The sequence below is a fragment of the Nipponia nippon genome, unplaced genomic scaffold (genome assembly GCF_047370975.1).
Source record: "Nipponia nippon isolate SJK-2023a ecotype South Korea unplaced genomic scaffold, ASM4737097v1 scaffold_26, whole genome shotgun sequence".
Taxonomy (NCBI): Eukaryota; Metazoa; Chordata; class Aves; order Pelecaniformes; family Threskiornithidae; genus Nipponia; species Nipponia nippon.
This window is the reverse complement of record NW_028262343.1, coordinates 377,969-397,195: the sequence shown is the minus strand read 5'-3', so window position 1 is coordinate 397,195 and position 19,227 is coordinate 377,969. Positions and strand designations below refer to the sequence as shown.

At 37.3% G+C, this 19,227-nt stretch overlaps 1 protein-coding gene across 2 annotated transcripts in view; it reads left to right on the top strand.

The window, feature by feature from the left end:
- The window catches only part of LOC104009850 (Golgi phosphoprotein 3), a 36,664-nt gene that overhangs the window by 8,482 nt on the left and 8,955 nt on the right, over positions 1-19,227 (top strand). For both annotated transcript variants that reach the window (XM_087762602.1, XM_087762603.1), the window contains one exon: positions 14,378-14,509. In XM_087762602.1, coding sequence (XP_087618728.1) covers positions 14,378-14,509 — 132 coding nt within the window. The remainder of the gene's footprint in view (positions 1-14,377; positions 14,510-19,227) is intronic.

The following is a 19,227-nucleotide window of genomic DNA, read 5'->3' as shown; positions in this document are numbered from 1 at the left end:
TGGAACAAATTAACTACATCTTTTATTTTGCACAAAGTATGGAGAACAGAGATTGGACCCTGATGGAAGGAATCTTTGCAAGAACCGTACAAATATTTGAAGTCATTATATGCACATGTATACACTTAATCATGGTGAAAGTTAGGCTTCTAAGTTTGTCTTTTCATTCCTAAATGAACAGTCAGACTCTTAAGTGTTGATTTGTTCAGGGGGTCTCTTAAGGGTTCAGCATTCTGCATGTGTTAGTTGCCGCCTCTTCAGCAAAGTTACGTTTTTTTTATTAACTTCATTTTAGTGAAGAGATGCATCTCTGTAATGTATGCCTGTGTACATGCTTGAAAAGCTGGACAATAGCATTTGGCTTGTGGTGGGTTGACCTTGGCTGGCTCCCCCACTCCCGCTCCTCAACTGGACAGGGGAGAGAAAATATAATGAAAGGCTCGTGGGTTGAGATAAGGACAAGGGAGATCACTCAGCAGTTACTGCCACAGGCAAAACAGACTCGACTTGGGGAAATTAATTTAATTTATTACCAATCAAATCAGAGTAGGATAATAAGAAATAAAAACAAATCTAAAAACACATTTTCCCCACCCCTCCCTTCTTCCAGGGCTCAACTTCACTCCCAATTTCTCTACCTCCTCCCCCCGAGCGGCGCAGGGGAATGGGGAATAGGGGTTGTGGTCACTTCATCACACATTGTCTCTGCTGCTCCTTCTTCCTCACACTCTTCCCCTGCTCCATGGGGTCCCACCCACAGGAGACAGTCCTCCGTGAACTTTTCCAACATGGGTCCTTCCCACAGGCTGCAGTTCTTCATGAACTGCTCCAGCATGGGCCCTTTCCACGGGGTACAGTCCTTCAGGAACGGACTGTTCCAGTGTGGGTCCCCCACGGGGTCACAGGTCCTGCTACAGACCTGCTCCAGCACAGGCTCTCCACTGGGTCACAGCCTCCTTCAGGCACATCCACCTGCTCCAGTGTGGAGTCCTCCATGGGCTGCAGGTGGATATCTGCTCCACTGTGGACCTCCATGGGCTGCAGGGGGACAGCCTGCCTCACCATGGTCTTCACCATGGGCTGCAGGGGAATCTCTGCTCTGGTGCCTGGAGCACCTCCTCCCCCTCCTTCTTCACTGATCCTTGGTGTGTGCAGAGTTGTTTCTCTCACATATTCTCACTCCTTTCTCTTCTGACTGCTGTTGTGCAGCAGTTTTCTCCCCTTCTTAAATATGTTATCACAGAGGCGCTACCAATGTCACTGATTGGCTCGGCCTCGGCCAGCGGCAGGTCCGTCTTGGAGCCGGCTGGCACTGGCTTAATCGGACGTAGGGGAAGCTTCTGGCATCTTCTCACAGAAGCCACCCCTGTAGCCCCCCTGGCTACCAAAACCTTGCCAGACAAACCCAATACAGTGCTTTCAGTAGTCAACAGCAGTTGCTGTTTGTCATTTATTCTTAAATGCAGTGGCAGGTTAATCAAATACCTGACAAGTTTCTTGTCAGCAATATTGCGCCTTGTAGAATATGTGTATGATTGCTAAAGTATTTCTAGCATTTGGCTGTCAGAACGCTTCAGAGATTTTCCTTGCTAATTTACCTTCTGTTTATAACTAGACTACAATTTATGTTCTAGCAAAATGACTAATGATTTAAATTGCATCAAAAGAGGAAATCAGGAGGGACTGCAGTCTGCTGTCAAAGTGCTCACATTGTAGTATTCCACTAATAAACACTTCTGCACTCTGACTTGCTTTTCTTTATTGAACCAGATACTAATTTTCAAAAGTTCTGTAGGTCAGGATGTATCATTAGATGTTGCTGCAACCTTCTGGGTTGAGAAGGTGATGGTTTACTTGAAAGGTAAGATTTGCAGCAAAGAGCTAGCTAGGTATAGGTTGACATAGACCCTTAATCTAGTATGAAGAGGAATCCAATTTATTTTAATTGCAAATGAAATATCCAGACTTGAAGTTTGAATATTTTTCCCTTTGACATGTGAGAAAATCCAAAGTATTTCCTCTAGCAGGTGTCTTACTTGAATATTTTGAATATTCACAAATTCTGGGCATGTTGTTTTTATCTTTCTATTATTATTTTTTAGGGATGACTGCTAAGAGGGATGAATGTCTCCTTAAATTATTTTGTCTTCAGAAAAGCATTTTTATTTTTTTCAATTATATAGATAGATAGAACTGTATTTCTTTTACTGGATCTGAAATACCTTTGTACCCATTTAAGAGCTACATGAAAAATGAATCTCTTGGTTTGGGTTATTTTATTTATACATACACACACATACACACGTGCCTGCACCTGCCTTCTCTGAATGCATTCCTGTCAGGTGAAGCTGGGTCGTGTCTTTCACCAAATATATTTTAAAACAGATTGGTCCAGAAAAGCAGTGAAATTCAAAATCCATCAGACAGTAGATGTGAGAACAATTCTATTAGAAAAATTGAGGTTTGTCTTTTTATAATCTTCTAGATAATAATAAATTTTATTGAATACTATTGCTGTCAAAACCAAAAATCAGTTTTGCATTTCAGGGATGCTTGTTGTCTTAGAGTCTAAACATGAGAAAAAAATTTTGAGCATGTTCTCATCTTACTGTCGTTCTTGTATTCTAGAACTGTGGAGGCTTTGGTTCTTCTCTCTTGTCTTATAGGTCCATAGAGGAGGGAAGGGATTGAAACTATTAACGAAGAATTTTTTAAGCAAGACCCTAACCCTGAACATTATATTTTCAGCTGAGTATGAATGGATTGGGGTAAGACCACACAGTTCCTTATCAAAGGAAATTGATTTGGGTCTTGCCAGAGAATACTGCCACAGAAGCTGAATTTGGGTTTGTGTTTTAATCTGTCTGGCATTGTGCAGTACCGTAGTGTCTGGGAGTATAAGATTTTCTTAGAGGTAATAAATATATAGTTATTAGACTTATAGATAAATATATGTGTATTGAATGTATATTGGAAAGTAACAGAGAATCTCTAGGTCATTAAAGTACATGCATAATTTGACCATGTCAGCTTTTCTTGTTTGAGACATTCATTGTCAGCTGCAGCTTCTGTGCTGTGGTTACGCTCATCTTTAGGTAGATAAAATTGCAATAACCTGCATTGGAAAGAAAAGAACAGATCTTTTTGATCCCCTGAAGGTGAAAATGGATCAATTCATATAATAAGATACCTGTGGTGAGAGCAGCCTAATTTTACCTTGAGGGTTCAAATAATTTTGGACATTCTAACCTGTCTTCAATGAATGTTGCAATGAAGCTTTTCCTTTTTCTCCTCTTCCATCATTATTTTCTATTATTGTTTGCATTTTCCCCCAACTTCTTATGAGTATGTTTAGTTATGCCAGTAAAAAGACTTTTAATTGGTTCTCACTGGAGTTTAAGGTGCTTTATATGTTTATAGTCTCTTTAAGGTTACTTGAATAGCTGAATCAGAGCTTTATAGAAATCTGTATAAGGACCTAGTTAAGGAGGAACAAATGCTGGTTGGCTGTACAACAGGATCTAAGGGCTTCAAATTATCAGAATAAATATGCAGTTAGTTCTCCTAGTATTGACCAGCTTTTCTATTTGTCATAGAGAACTTGGAAAAGCTTGTGGGTTGAGGGTTTTTTTGTTGTTTTTGTTTTTTGTATTTTGTGTTCATTTTTACAAGATCTGTTTGCTTATTTTTATGTTGAGAAGCTTCTTGCTGGAAGAATAAACATTATTTCTAATATAAGAATTTCCTGCTCTGAAAAAGGATGTGGTTGAAGTTTTTGGGATTGACTTGAAAAGTCAGGTATCAGATTTGTTGGACAAATACTTTATAAAATATGCTTAATATTAAATTAAGCATATATAGCATCAGTCTTGCTGACTTCCACCCCCTTCAAGAGATTCAGAAATTGTATTAGTTATTCCTTATAGAATGATGATGTTCCTAAATAAGAAAAACTCTTAAAAGCTAGTATTTTATCTAAAGAATTGTCCTGGTTTCAGCTGGGATAGAGTTAATTTTCTTCCTAGTAGCTGGTATAGTGCTGTGTTTTGGATTTAGGATGAGAATAATGTTGATAACACACTGATATTTTAGTTGTTGCCGAGTAGGGTTTACAGTAGTCAAGGACTTTTCAGCTTCCCATGCTGTGCCAGGTGCACAAGAAGCTGGGAGGGAGCACAGCCAGGACAGCTGACCCAGACTGGCCAAAGGGCTATTCCATACCATATGACGTCATGCTCAGTATATAAGCTGGGGGAAGAAGGAGGAAGGGGGGACATTCGGTGTGATGGCATTTGTCTTCCCAAGTAACCGTTATGTGTGATGGAGCCCTGCTTTCCTGGGGATGGCTGAACACCTGCCTGCCCATGGGAAGTAGTGAATGAATTCCTTGCTTCGCTTTGCTTGTGCGCGCAGCTTTTGCTGTACCTATTAAACTGTCTTTATCTCAACCCATGAGTTTTCTCACTTTTACTGTTCTGATTCTCTCCCACATCCCACCGGGGGGGAGTGAACGAGGGGCTCTGTGGTGCTTAGTTGCCAGCTGGGGTTAAACCACGACAAGAATCCATAAACTTATTACAGTAACTCAGTTATTGACTTTGATCTGCCTGAGATATCTGCTTATAGTTACATTATCACAAAGAAGAGATTTATTTACCTGCAACAATAGCAGGAAATTTTTCTTTCTTTCTAATCAGCAATTTTACTTTCAGCTAAAAGGATAGGAACCACAGAATTGTGTAAAGGTGTCAGAAGCTAACATTCACTTATTCTTCTTTGTCCTCTCCCACCCCTGTCTGATAGCATCTCCATTTAATTGTATGACAACGTGAATATCCAAGAGGATGTAGTGTTTCTGTTGTAGAAGAATACTGATGATAGATGAATTTGGATTTCATAAAATGAAGCTTTTGGGTCAACAGAAAGGATTGAAATTCTATGCTAAAACATAATTTATAATAAACCAGGTACTTTCATTATCCTTTATATGTACATAGTGCTTGTATTTTGTATTTTACCTCTTTGGATTTGGGAAGAGTTTTAAGGAGATGTGTTGTAGAAGTTCTTCAGGTGATTCCAGCTGCTTTCAAAAAATCAAAATAATATTAGTAATTGTAGAGAGACTACATAAAGGAAACAGTGTATTAAGATGGTTCTCGTCTTTTTTGGGAATATGATAGCCCTATGCTCCTCAGTTTGCTAGTACTTTTCATTGAAATCAAAATACTTAAAAACAGTGTTTGTCATCAACAATCATAGCTGTGAAGCAGATTAAAGTTGTAAATTGCTTGCAAGAGATTCTTATGTTGGAGATAGGATGCAAGGGGAAGGAAACAGCCATCTTTGACGTGAAAATTGTGGCAGATCAAAATTCCTATTAACTTTTAACCTGTTGCAATGCACCTGGACAGCGTATACTGTTATTCTTTTCCCCTCTGCCCTCCCCAGCTGTCTTTCTGTAGATCCAAAAATTACTACTTCAGACAGGAACTCCTTGACTAAAAAAGTGAGAGTTCTGTTGCAATTGTGATCAAGTCCATTATGAAATGCAACTCACCACAGCCCATATTTCGAGATAAATTGTCTCTGCCTGTCTTTTGCAGTAGGTTTCAAATGGATGGCAGATGATGATTTTGGATTATGATGTTCTGTCTGTGCTTTTTGCTGGCTAAGAATAGGGTAGTAGACACCTCTGAAAAAACTTGCTATTGCTTCAGAGCATCAGAAAGGGATGCTATTGCTGTCCTGTCAGATTTAAATAATATAACTTCAAATTTATGATGATTAGGGTAATCATTGCTGAGCTCCAAAATGGGAAGCTCAAGGTATTGATGAATATAGTGCATGATACCTTAAGCATTATGTCCTTTGTGTTTTCTGAGCAGATTGTGCTTCAGTATAGGTAGCCCAATAATGTATGGGGTGGGGTTTTTTTAATTTTTTTTTTTGAGCTCTTTATCCCAAAGACTAACTGAATAGTTCTAGCTGTAACTATTCAGGTTGTGAAAACGATTCAGGTTTTGAAATAAGTTTGTCCATTGAAGTGTGGATTATTATTGAAGGGGATGCTCTTGCCTTTTGCTGTCTGTCCCAACCATGTTCCTTCCCTTTTCCATGCTGCTTCTGCGATTTGTTCATCTTCTCAGTGAATCAGGTGAAGAGACTGACCATTAGCTTTCAGACAGGCCACGTTCTCATCTAGTTGACTACACAAATGCTACTGTGGTGTCAAAAGAGATAGCAGCAGTGTGCTGCGATGGGGTGAAAAAATATACTTTGTCTTCAGCAGCAGTTCGTGCTTTGTTGGACTGCGTTCTTGGGTTTAGCCCTCAAATGGCTAAAAATGAAGACATGGGGGAGGACGTACCTTCTCAAGTTACATGGTTTTGTGCAAGGTTAAAATGAGATGCTGTGACATTGATTTGAAAGGTCAGTAAAACTGAAATAAGTCTCTTGAAGGAAGAATAGTTGAAGTGGTGTGCAGAAAAGTAGTGGTTCAAAAAGAGATGCTTATGCTGGGAAAGTAATTAAACACTGGGGTGTCATTTTGTCCTCAGTTTCTTTTCCTGCTTTTTTCCCCTGGTGTTTCTCTCTGCCACTTTAAGTACCTCTAAGAAAAGATACTTGAATTTATGTATATACAAAATATGAGTCTTTTTCTCAGTATTAAGATAACTACTCAAAGCAAGCATTCAGGTATTCTTGCTTCATGACACATGCTGTGTAAATGTTATAAGTAAGCAGGCTCTTTGCCAATTGTGCTATGCAACATGAAAATCAGTCTCACACATATAATTTATACCAGCAGACTACTCAATTTGCTTTGTCTAATCCTATAAATGACCTAAACTGACTTTCAAAGTTCTTCCAAGTTCCATATTTGCTTTAGTTAGTCCATCTCAGCCTATACATCTGTTAACAACTGTTTCTTCTCATTCTCATCTTAAAAGTAGAACTGAACCGTGTATGTTTTACAGGTCTCCAAGTTGTATTTTTATTATGCTGGCATGTAAATTTTGTGAGGGTGATTAATGAGACCTGGAGATAATTACCCTCAATAACTTCCCATGATGCCAGTAAGCACAGAATATTTTCCAGTATGTTTTTCATCTGTGATTTCTGAGAACATACTATAGAAATAGTCTGCCACATATCAGAAAGAATAGATGGCTAGGAAGAAACCATTGTTTGGGAAAGCTAGATAGTTTGTGTATAAACAAAACAATAGTTTTATGTCTCAAAGCTTTTATATTGCTACTATCGACACAGTATTTGAATGACATCCATGCAGAAGTAATAAAAATAATAGCAAACTCCAGCAGAGTTCAGGAAGTCTAGTTTTTCTGTCTTTTAGCATCCAAGTAGAGCTGGCTGAAATTTTTCCTCTGAAATATTCTTCTAATGGAAAACAGGCTACCTGTAAATTCAGAATTTACTGTTTGCTAAAGTGAAAGCTTTCTCTAACCTAGATTGTGCCTCCTAGCTGAGAAACCCTGAAGTTAGGGGTTTCATGTCTTCTTGATAGACTGTCAGATATATTGCCTCGGAGCTAGGACTTTCAGACTCCTCAGGAGCTGTAATTGTTGTCTATCTTGGCTTTCTGTTACTTTCCAGGTTGACCAGCTCCCTTTCTGATGGGGCTACTATGGCTAAAAAGGGTTAAAACAACATTTTATTTCTGCTGTCTCTAAATTAAGTTTCAGAAAATGCATTCTTTACTAAGTTTTGAAGTCTTTTTGTTTGTCTCTTTCATAAAAGAAGAATTTGGAATTTCCCGAGAGCAGGAATTCAGGGTTTCAGGTAACTCTGGTGATGTTTCTCCTTCAGAAGGTTCCCCTTTGGTTTATTTCAGTTTGGTTACAATAGATCTTTTGTTTTGCTTTTAAGTAGAGGGTGCTAGGTGAGTGTTTAAGGAGTACTATTAAGTCTAAATATAAAATGAAAAGGCATTTAGAAAGAGAAGTTTAGAATGGGCAGTGTTATATGCATTATCTCGGAGAAGCTCTGCTGTTGTGGTTCTTCATAAATGTCAGGGCCAAGACTTTGACCTAACACTGACCTCTAATACTGAATATGAGTCTGTGTGGATCTGAGGATGGGCCTGAGGGGCCTGTTGTTGCTAAAATAAATAAATATTTTATGGCGAGCAGGCTGTTGTAAACCTCAGTTTTCTTCACAGACTATTACATGGCTTTATGATGCTTTTTTAAAAGACTGATTTCTATTTGCCATGGCTCTGTGGTCTGCAAAGTAATCTATAATACCTTGAGACTCACTGGGTTAGATCAGGGAATGCATTGGCAGCCACAGTCTATGTTGTGCTGTAGAAAGTTCTGTAAACAGGTGGCCTTAACCAAGTAAGTTAAACACCTTTTCTTTTTTTTTTTTTTTTTTTTTTTTTTTTACTACCATGTGTGTATCTAACCTCAGGGTTGGAACTCTGCAAGTGCTTCTTTTCTTTCTTTTGAATCAGAGATTTTCACGAATTTTTCACTCTTCCCCACCCTTTTCTGGTCTGTGCCAGGTATAGTAGAACTGCTGCTCTCCTATTAGGAGTTAACTGAAAATTAGAGAGGGAATGTGTATTTTTGTAGTGGGAAGAGATTTTTAGTAACTCCTATGGGTAAAACAAAGAAAATATTCTGAAGCAAAACATTACATGGTCTCATATAAGTATTTTGTTCTCATTTTTATGAAGGAAATTTTTTTTTTTGTTTAACCCTCACTCTAATCCATTAAAGAGACTTTCTCAGTTAGTATTTTGAGGTGTGTAATGTCTATAAATGTGAAATGGCATCTGCAATTTAATTGTAGTTTTTGCACTGCTACTTCTGGGTGGCTTTAATTTGCACTTGGGATAGAGAAAATACCAAATGTTGGTGGTTGTTTTGGGGTTTTTTTGGTTTTTTTTTTGTTTGTTGTTTTTTTTTTAATAGAACTAGCTTGACAATTGCCTGGAAGCTGAGTAGAACAACGTAAGAGGTAACAATGACTGCTTCATGAAGGTTGGCTGTTTTGTGCTTAAGTGAAATGATTTTGAAGTTTCGTGCAAGTTCTTAAAGCAGCATCGATTGTGTAGAAATTGCTAACACACTTGGCACTCATCTTTGCCAAATACCTTCAGGCGGTCTGGTCACGTTAGAATCTTCTCATTCTGATTGTTTACATACTTAGTAAATTATAGTGGTCATTACTGCAGTGCCTTTTGGGATCAGAGATGGAGAAAGTGTTGTCTTATCTGTCTTTTAAAAAACATTTTTACAAATAATCTTTGATTTATGAAATCTCTTGAGTAACTTATAGATTTTAAATATCTAGAAATTTAAATTTTGAGTGTCTTGAAAAATTGGAAATCAATGTGTTCTGTAGAAGTGTACCTTAATACTTCCACAATAGCTCTTATTCTGTAATACTTAGTACTGAGTGCTTCAACAAAATATTTGAATAGCCACCAAATTCAGAATGCTATGGTGTTGTCAGAGCTAATGTGTACATGTTTTCTATATATATAGTTTGCCCATCTTGCTATGGCTTTATTATAGCATAAACAGATGATCCCACTAGGTTTTTCACAGCTGGGGTGATAACCTTTGAGCTGTTCAATGGCATTAGTTCTTTGTCTATGCAGGAGTTCTCATAATTTCTAGCAATCCTTATAAAACACTTTTTTGCAAGTCCTAGGACCCTATTCCGTTTTAAGTATAGCTTTGTGAAGTTTGAGAGTCAGGGATCTTGGAGGCAAACTGGGAAAGGACATTGTTAGGGAATAATGTAAGTTAAAGTTTTAAGGGATATTGGTAGGGCGTTTCCACTCGGGGTCTCTTCCCTGTCTCTTCCTTTCCTGTGGGCTATGTGTATGAATGCTGTCTCCTGTTGCACTCTGCATGCCAGCATCTGTAGGAGGCTGGGTCCTGGTATATATAGGAAGAAGCTGCAAGAGCTTGCGCTTTGCTCGGCAAAACTAGACCCAGCGTATCAGTAAGGCTTACTTGCTTGTATGTATGCTAATATAATCATGTGGCTTTCCCCTCCCCTTCTTGGAGCAGAGACAAGAATAAGATGGCTGCTCACCATATATAGTATACATACTTTGCTATCTTGTCCGCACCATTTGTGTGAACAGGTCTAAGGGCTACAGAAATTCAGATCTTTATAAACCTGGAAGTGAAAAGTTAACGTATTACATGTCACGGTAAGATGAGGTGGGGAAGGGGGCTGCAGTAGGAGAGAGAGTGTCACAGTTTGATCATGGGGAAGTGCAGCTGAAGAGGCAAGGTAAAAGCAGGAAGTGGAAGGTAAGGTAGGTTGGGTAACACTGAGGCACAGGGCCATCGTTAGGAGATGGACAGTATTTAATAAGTGAGAGTTTCAAGTGATTAATGGATAACTGAACAGGAAGACGTGTGAGCTTAGGAATTGAGTAAGGGGCATGGGAAGAGGAGAAAGTGAATAAATGCTACGAGAGGTGGTAGGAGAGAAATGGTCTAATGAACATGGATTTTGGATAACATTCTTTAAGCAGAAAGAGGATCTAATTCGCTCTGTGCTTTGCCATACCTGAGTGGAAAGTCTGAGCTTTCAAAGTTAACATGGTAACAATTTTCTGTTATAAACTTTATTTTTATTTCCCTTTATGCTTGTCTAGCAAAACTAGTTTTTACTTGAAAATTTCTAGGTCAGCTCTGACAGAAAATGTTTTTGTGCTGTCTTTGTGTAAATAAACATGACAGTTGTAAACAGTCTTTTGATCTTTGAATCAATGTAGATTTAAAATTTTGTCTTGCAAGCTATTCATAGCTTGAAGTGCTATTCTAGTGTGATTGCTGTCAGATAAAAATAATTCCCTGCCTTATAAGACTTTTTTTTTTCTCCCCCCTGCTGCTTAGCAACTTTAATGAAATAAGTATTTCATTGAGTTAGGATGTTTATAAAATTATAAAAGACTTGTAGGAAGACAGATAAAAATATTTGGTGGTGTATTTGTGAGAATACTAGTGCTATTTAAGAGCATTAAATAGTGGAATGATTTGCATCTATAAATAGTGATCTTTGATCTTCAATCAAAGTGTTTTGAGACTGTTAGGTATTTGGAATATATTATGAGAACAGTGTTAAAAGTTCAAACCAAATCCTTGTTCCATAACCTGTAACCGGCAATGGTCAGGCCATGTTCAGGGAACATGGAATGACTATTCCTCCAGTGTACACTGACTTCAACTGGGTGGGGGCTTTCCAGGCCATGTGTGGGCTTACAGATCTATTGCTGTCTGTCAGACTTCATTATCAATCTCCTATGAATTTAACTCATTTTTTAAAGGTGTGTGTTGTTGTTTTTGTTTTTGTTTTTTTTTTTAAACTTTTGCCTTCCTATAAAAACAGTTGAATAGAAACATAGAAAAGAAATTGGCCTTTGACTTTTCCAACCTGTGAGCTAGCTTCATTTACGACCTTCTAGTTGTCTGTGGAAAAAGAGAAAAATAATTGTTTCCTGTGCAAATAGTACATTATTCTATATTGCTATTCTCCTTCTATGTACGTTATTATTCTCTTTACCCCTTTTCTTCACTGTCCATCTATAGTCTCTTTAATAGGCAGTAGCTCTATAATGCTGAGCATTATTGTTTCTCTTTTGTGTTTTGTGCACCTTTTTCTAGTTATGCTGTATGCCATTTAAAGTAGGTGTCAAGGAGCTGTTTGCAATGTTGAAGATAAATGTCTGCTTCTACTCTGTTTCAGGTACACCAAGAAGTTTGAGTTAATTTAAAGGATGATTTAGTTAGACTGTTGTGTGCTAAACTGACCTTCTGTGAAGGTTCCTTCAGTTGTCTGAGGTCTTTGCAGTAAGTGCCAAAAATGATCAGTCTATCTGCCTGAAATGGATTGAAAAATGTTCAGGATGACACTGACTTATAAAATATCTTTTTCTTCACTGTATAATAGCAGTATAATCTCTGTATATTGAAATATGACGTTCCTTTTCTTGTGGATCACCTGTAAACTCTGAGCCTGGGAAAAAAAAAAAAACACAAAAAAAAACCCCCCAAAACAGAAGGTGAGGCAGTATACGTTCTATGACTTTATTGTCATCTAGCCCACTAGAGCAAGCAGTTCCATTTATGAAGACCATAATCTTTTTGAGCTGACTTTCAGGATCACTTGATTAAAAACTGTTAGATGGTTGTGCAGCCTCTATCCTCGGAGGTTTTCAGGACTTGCCTGGATAGAACCCTGAGCAACTTGATCTGACTTCATAGCTGAACCTGCTTTGAGCAGGAGGTTGGACTAGAGATCTCCTATGGTCCCTTCCAACCTGAATTATCCTATGATCCTGTATTTCTCTGCAACCCACAGCCTGAGGCCATATATATTGAATAACTGCTGGAGCAGAGGAGTTTACATCTGGTAATTGCTGCCGGGAGTGGTATAGTTAAAGTCACTTCATTGAAAAATACTCACTTTAAAAATAAATTCAGTTTTCATTGCTAAACAAGGGAAAAAAATTTCTAGTGCTTGAATTGTTTGCATAATAATATAACAATTTTTGTGAATAGAAAGAAGTGTATATTTATCATGCCACAGCTGTAAGTTTGTCCAATAGACTTTTAGTTTGCATATGTGTTGTCTGATTTAAAAAAATATTTTTATGTAAAGAGGCTATTTGATTGAAAATAGTAGAATGTAGGAGTAATCTTTTTTTTCTTGGTTTTGTTGGGGGGGGTTGGGTTTTTGGGTTTGGTTTTTTTTATCAAGCAAATACTGCACCTTATCTTGTATGGTTTTTGGCAAAGAAATGTCTGGTGCCAACCAAAATCTTAATTTACAGAATGGCTGACTTATGAGAGTAGCTGATACTCGCAAAGTATCAGCTCTGAGTATAAGGCTGATTAGATAACTTCTCAAATGCCTTTCCAAACTTATATTTATGGCCTTTAAAATAAATGTCTGTGACATATTTCAGTAATTACTTTCTAGAGATTCAAAACTTTTGTAGAATTTTTGGAAGTATTGGTCATCTATATAATACAGCTCTTGAAAATAGCTAAGTGCTAAATGGAAACAAATATCACGTTCCTAGAAATCTATATTTAATGGCATGTGTTAGTGACTGGTTTGTGTGTTTAGCAGACTTCAGATGTATGCATCTGATATCTCTATACATTGGCAGCTTTTATTTGCGAATAGAATAAAATTGTATTGCTCTTGATTTAAGCTAGTCTTTGTTACTGGTTAGGATAAATTTTATGAAAGGGAGTGTTCTCTCTCTTTTTTTTTTTTTTTCTTCTTTTTTCTTGTTTCCTGTACTTTTCTCTAAAGAATCCCAAAGTGAATGTTTTCAGAGATGCATCACTAGAGGAGTTTTGGAAGGTCTTTCTGAATCATACCAAGTGTTTCTGCAGTCATTTCTCAAAAGACAAATAATTTCTCAGAATTATTTTGTTTTGTCTTAGATACTGTTCTTGCATGTTTTTTAATATTTAACTGTTAGCTACTCTGTAATTAAAATAGAATCATTTTTATAAGATTGGGGGGAAGGGCATAATTGTTGAGCAATGGAGTACCAAAATCAATACATGTATTTCTAGATATTGAGTAAATGTATTGGGTCAAATATTCTGTTCTGCCATTTAAGCAGACAGCTGCCAATGTAGAAATATAGATGAAAAAGTGTGGTAGATGTGGTGTGGTTCATAGAATAAATGTGGCTTGCAGTTTTGCAGTCCATATAAGAACAACATGCATCAAGTTTTAGAAATATATGTTTTCAAAGGATTTAAATGACAAAATAATAGCTGTTCCAAATATTTGCTTGAAAACTTTTTTGGCTTTTGGTTTACTATATTCAAGCTGAAAAATCTGTTCTGTGGTTTGTGCTGATTGCCACATTTGTGTTTGGACTTTTAATTTCCAATATACTCCATATTTTATGTAATATCAATTTTTCAGGTTATTATTACTTCATTGGTGCCATATTGTTTATGGATGTAAAATCATGTTAATATTTCTCAGGAAACTCAAATAAGCCTGTGTGATGTCGATAATGCCAAATGCTTAATGTCTTAAAAATATAAGAAGTTTATTTTGACTACATATAAACTACACTTTATGTCTCACAGTTCTTGATATCTTGCTGTTTTGTTTTGTATCACTTTCCTGAAGTTTCCCTGCTCTTCAAAGAGCAGAGACTAAATGTCGAAACTAATAGGGGATGAGTCTGTTTTCTCTTTCATGTTTTCAGTACAGGAATGGTAGTTGACTAGTGATGCTACTTCAAAAGTGTATGAGGGCCAGAGAACTGCTTAGAGAATGCAGTAAGCCTCTTTTTCTATTTGCTTTCAGGTGGAGATGGAAATGTCTTACTGTCTTTCATTCTTCACAGGGTTACACATCATTCTGGAATGATTGCATCTCCTCAGGATTGCGTGGCTGTATGTTAATTGAATTGGCATTGCGAGGGCGTCTTCAGTTAGAGGCTTGTGGAATGAGGCGCAAAAGTCTATTAACAAGAAAGGTAAGTGGAGGAAAATGGTCGCATTTACTTTTGTGTCATGCTCCAGGCAATACAGTAGCTATAAATTACAACTGGTTGTAAGAAAAAGACTTTTTTTTTTCTTTATATGGGGATAAGGATTCTGAGTAGTGACCTAAGTTAGATGCAGAGAGTTATTACCTAAAGAGTTTAAATGGTGAGCTGAAGTGCCTTGTAAAATCTTCTGTATGTGTTCTCTGCTCCTGTTTGTTCTCTTGATGTGTTTCTGCTGTTGTTGGGAACCTTGCACAAACAGTTGGCAGTGGTCCTGGCCAGGGTGTGGTGGCAGTGGTTGCTGCTGAGAGCCAGTAGCACCAGTTGTAATCTGCTGAAGGAACTGGATTTTGCAATGTTGGTGAGATGTGGGCTGGAGCTGAGAGGGATGGCTAACTGACAGCCTGCCAGATGTATCCTGCAAGTCACCAGTTTAATTCTGGTGTACACAGTGTTGCAGTTAGTGCTTGCAATGCATGGGAAGGAAACGATCCTTATACCTTGGGTCCCTGAGAACACAAAACTGTATCTAGTTTAAGCATGTGACCAGTGCATTAAATTTGTTGTACTCACTGACCTTTAAGATGGTCAAATTTTTAAGGTTCTTTATTGAATTAGGCTGAAGATTTGAGGCATCTTAATTTATTACTTTTGCCACTGGATTTTTTTTCCTTAGTATAAAATGTGCAAAGTCACACTGTTTAAAGAATTTTTACTTCATCAGTATTAGAGGATACTTGTAAAATAAGTTTATTGAAAACATATTCAAATGTTGTCTATCCATCACAAATAAATTCTCTTCTATGGCACATTTCCCTGTCAATATTGTCCCTTGCTAAATTTTTTAAAGGAAAGCTTACAAATTCCCTAACCTTCTCCCAGCTTCCTTCTCTTCTGAAGAATCAAACCTCTGTTCAGACAAACAGCTCCTACTACTTTTAGCTTCATTTAAGCATATTCAGCATTGATTAGTTTGCACAACTTTTTTTTCCTCCAAAGCTTTTGGCTCCTTAGGCATTCAGGAATGTTCTTTAGCAGTTATTTTCATTCTACACAAACCTTGTCAGCTCTATCTAACTGAAATTTTAACTGTGTCTTTTTAGGAAAATGGAAAAATAACCTGTACATATCTTCAATAAAGAATACAAGGAAAATTATTGTTTTCCTTTTTTTAATTTTATCATGTGATTTTTGGGGGTAGGTTGGTGTGTTTGTTTCAATTCCCCCCCCCCCCCATTGTTTAAGGAGAGCTAAAAGCTACCCAATATTAAATGCTTTGTTCTTTCTGCTGTTGTAAGGCAATCGAGAGATTTCTTTTTGCAGGCAGGAGGGTTCTATGAAAAAGGCTTAATATAAAATTCAAATGAAGGTTAATTTCTGCTTAAGGAATTTCTTGCAAATAAAATCCCGAACTACTGATATATATGATGTTTCTTCTCCACTTGCCCCACCTCTCTCAATTTAGAAATCCTTCTCATGAATGACTTGTGTTGTTTTATACCTTATTTGAAGTCTTGCATTAACACTAAATTTCAGTCTTATTTCTGTGTTTGCTAGATTTAATTGTCTCAGCTCTACCAAGTGTCCCCCTTGACCCCCTTTTGCAGGCTTTGTTCCCCTTGCCCTCAGCTTTCTCTGAATTAAATATTGTGTTTAGTGAGTGGAATGAGCTGTCTAGTTGCATCCAAGGTTGTGATTCAGTGAGGTAGAGTTTCAGTGGCAATACCATTTTTATATAGCTTCTGCCCCTCAGGCTAGCCCTTCTCCCTCCCCACCCCTGCTCCATTCTGGGACTTTGTGGAAAGGTAAAATCTCATTAAAACTAAAGCTTTGATTTGTGACTCAAAACCCTGTATCTTCAAGCCATGGTCTGAAGGGAGGAGTTTAGGCTTCAGTCACTTTAGCCTGTGCTGCAGCTGAGAAGGGTAGTCCTGATCTTTGCAAAGAGGCTTATTATTGGAGTCTCTCTTGGGTTGTTACTACTGTTTGTGCAGCCTTGTCAGGTAACCGCTCTGGCTGAAAACTAATTCACTTCTTTGATCAGTTTAGTTTTTATTTGAATCACTTTCTTGATCTTGTCATCAGGTGGGGCACAAGTGAGACTGCTGGCACAAGTGATAAGGTGAGAACAAGAAGAGGGTAGAACTAGTTCTTTGGGCAGTAGTATGGATTTATAACCAGCTAACGGTGGCCTTGATCACACAGCTAACTTAAAAGATTGCTAGCTACAATGATTTACATTTCAAGCATTAAATCAGGTGGATCTTTGCTGATTACTTTTTGCTGTTTCTAAGACACAACTTCAGAAGTGATCAAGATGCATTAAATCCATGCTTGAATGCCATAGAGAGACAAATGAGACTGAGAAACTGGCAGACAAGGACTTGATGAATGTTAGTGAAACTTCTGAAAGTCAATATGATGTATTTTATGTTGCAACATCCTTGTAAATTTGGCTTCAGAGTATGTAATCATTGCATCATTTTGGAGTTCTATCTACTGGTATCACTTTTAGAAACAAATAAATGAATGTTGAGGTTTATGTATAAATAAAGTAATTTCTAAGACTAGTGGTTATTGAAGATAGAAAATGGTACTCTATGCTACCTTAGAGTCTCAGAAAGCAAACCCAATAATTACAGTTCTTAAAAGAAATCCCAACAAATCCTTGGCAGATTAACTTCAGTATTTTATAGCTGGCAATTCTGAGTGATTAATGCATGAGTGAATTTTTGTATTAAAACTAAATAATGAAGTTTACTTAAAAATCAATGCAAGAGATGCTTCATCTTTAGCATTGCTTAATTGCAAAGCTGCATTGTGGAAAAAGAAAATTAAATATTCTGTATAATTGAAATGTCCTCAGCAGTTGGATACAAGGCAAATCTAATACATGATAAATCACTGAAAAATTGGAATAAAGACATATTCTTTGCAGTAAGGCTAAGGACCATCATCTCTGAAGAACCAGGATCTTAGCTTCTTTCTCTACCTTAGCTCATCTATTAAAGAGAGAGAGAAAATACCCCCTTGCAGATGCTTGATCTTCTGTGATGATTCAATTCACAAGATCCCCAACCCACTCGATTTCACACTCTTCTTGTGTTGTTATGACTCTGGAGAGAGTTAACCAAGAAGCATTTGTCAATAAATCCTCCTTCAAGAGCAGATCTATGAGCATAGGAGAGAGGTGGCTGGGCTTCCCCTGTTGCCTGTCTGCACGTACTGGGAAAGGGAGGGGAAGAGAAATACCATGGAAGTGTGAACCAAAATACTTTTGTTTGAGGGAAAGGGTAATCAGAAGAATCTGTGCAGTGAATATGCAATGTAGCAGAGAAGTGAGAAGAAACAGTGTTGTATGCCTGGCTGCAGAGAATGGTGAACTTGGAAACAAAATTGCTGTGTATTGTGGCTTCCCAAGAGCTTATGGAGCCCTGACTGAGTTGAATGGGAGAGTCTATGCTCCTTACAGCTCTTTCCTTTAAATGCCTGTATGTTTAGGCTTATACTGTTATGGTGGATTATATTCAGACTAGCTTCTTAAACTTCTTTGCAGTGGTAGGAAAAAGTATCTTAACCCCAAATAAGCAAGAAAAGCTGTTTTCTAAACTTTTTTTAAAAAGATTTTACTTAAAAAATGTTTTTAAGCATGGGATATATCTCTTCAGTGATGTGTGTGTTTGTTTTAATAAAACAGGTCAAAAAAGATGATTTCACATCTTACCTGTTTAAAGTGAGATGGTGAGTAGTAGGTTACCAACTGCAGCAGGCTGGAGTGATCCAGTGTAACTAAGGTTACCGTGAAACAAATCATATGGGACACATCAAAGAAACTAAAATACTGCTGGAACATAATTTTTAAAAAGAAGTAAAGATCAATAAGTTGGGTGTTCTTAGGCTAATTAATAAAGGAATATCTGAAGGGTGGCTATTAATAGCCACGGTCTAGCAGCTTAAAAACCCAACTTAAAGTATGCTCCTGTATAATTAAAGAAAAGAAACTTCAAAAAATTCCAAGTCTTAATATAAAACTGGAAGATATGTAATATCATTATATGTGGTTAATAAAGGTTTTGAGTGACACTATGGTGCAAGCTTGTGAATCAGAAAGATAAATATGCATTGTTGTGTGTTTAGTTTCAAATAGGGATTGTCTGGATTAAAATGTAGTTGTGTTCTTAAAACCAAATATCTAAGATTTATGGTTGGAGTAATCTCCAGCTTCCAAAAGTGGAGATCTGGACAGTATCTCAAGAGACCATTTAATCTTGATGCAGTAACAGAAAATCAGGTTTCTCTGGTTCCTCCCTGGCAGATGTTTAGTCTTAAAATTCTCCACTGAATGCAATTCAACAACCTCCCTGGATGTTTAATTTGCCTGTTGAAGTTTTTGACAATACATCCTGCATCTTCTGTATATCCAGAATAAGCTGGTATCTTTTATTTTTCCCAAAGTAGACACCCTAAACTACTGTTAGATACCCTCTTTGTAAAAATATCTTGCATGCTTCTTTTTAGATCTAAACAAACATCGTTCTTCTTAGCCTGGCATTGTGGACTGGTTCATTCTTGCTGATTTTAATAAAAATCTTAGTTTTTATGCTTTATAGACACCATCTAAATTGGACGTAGTATTCCAGCTATGACTTGTTAGGTATTCACAAAGATCTCTCCAGCAATTTCCTGTTAATACAGCTTAGAATTAA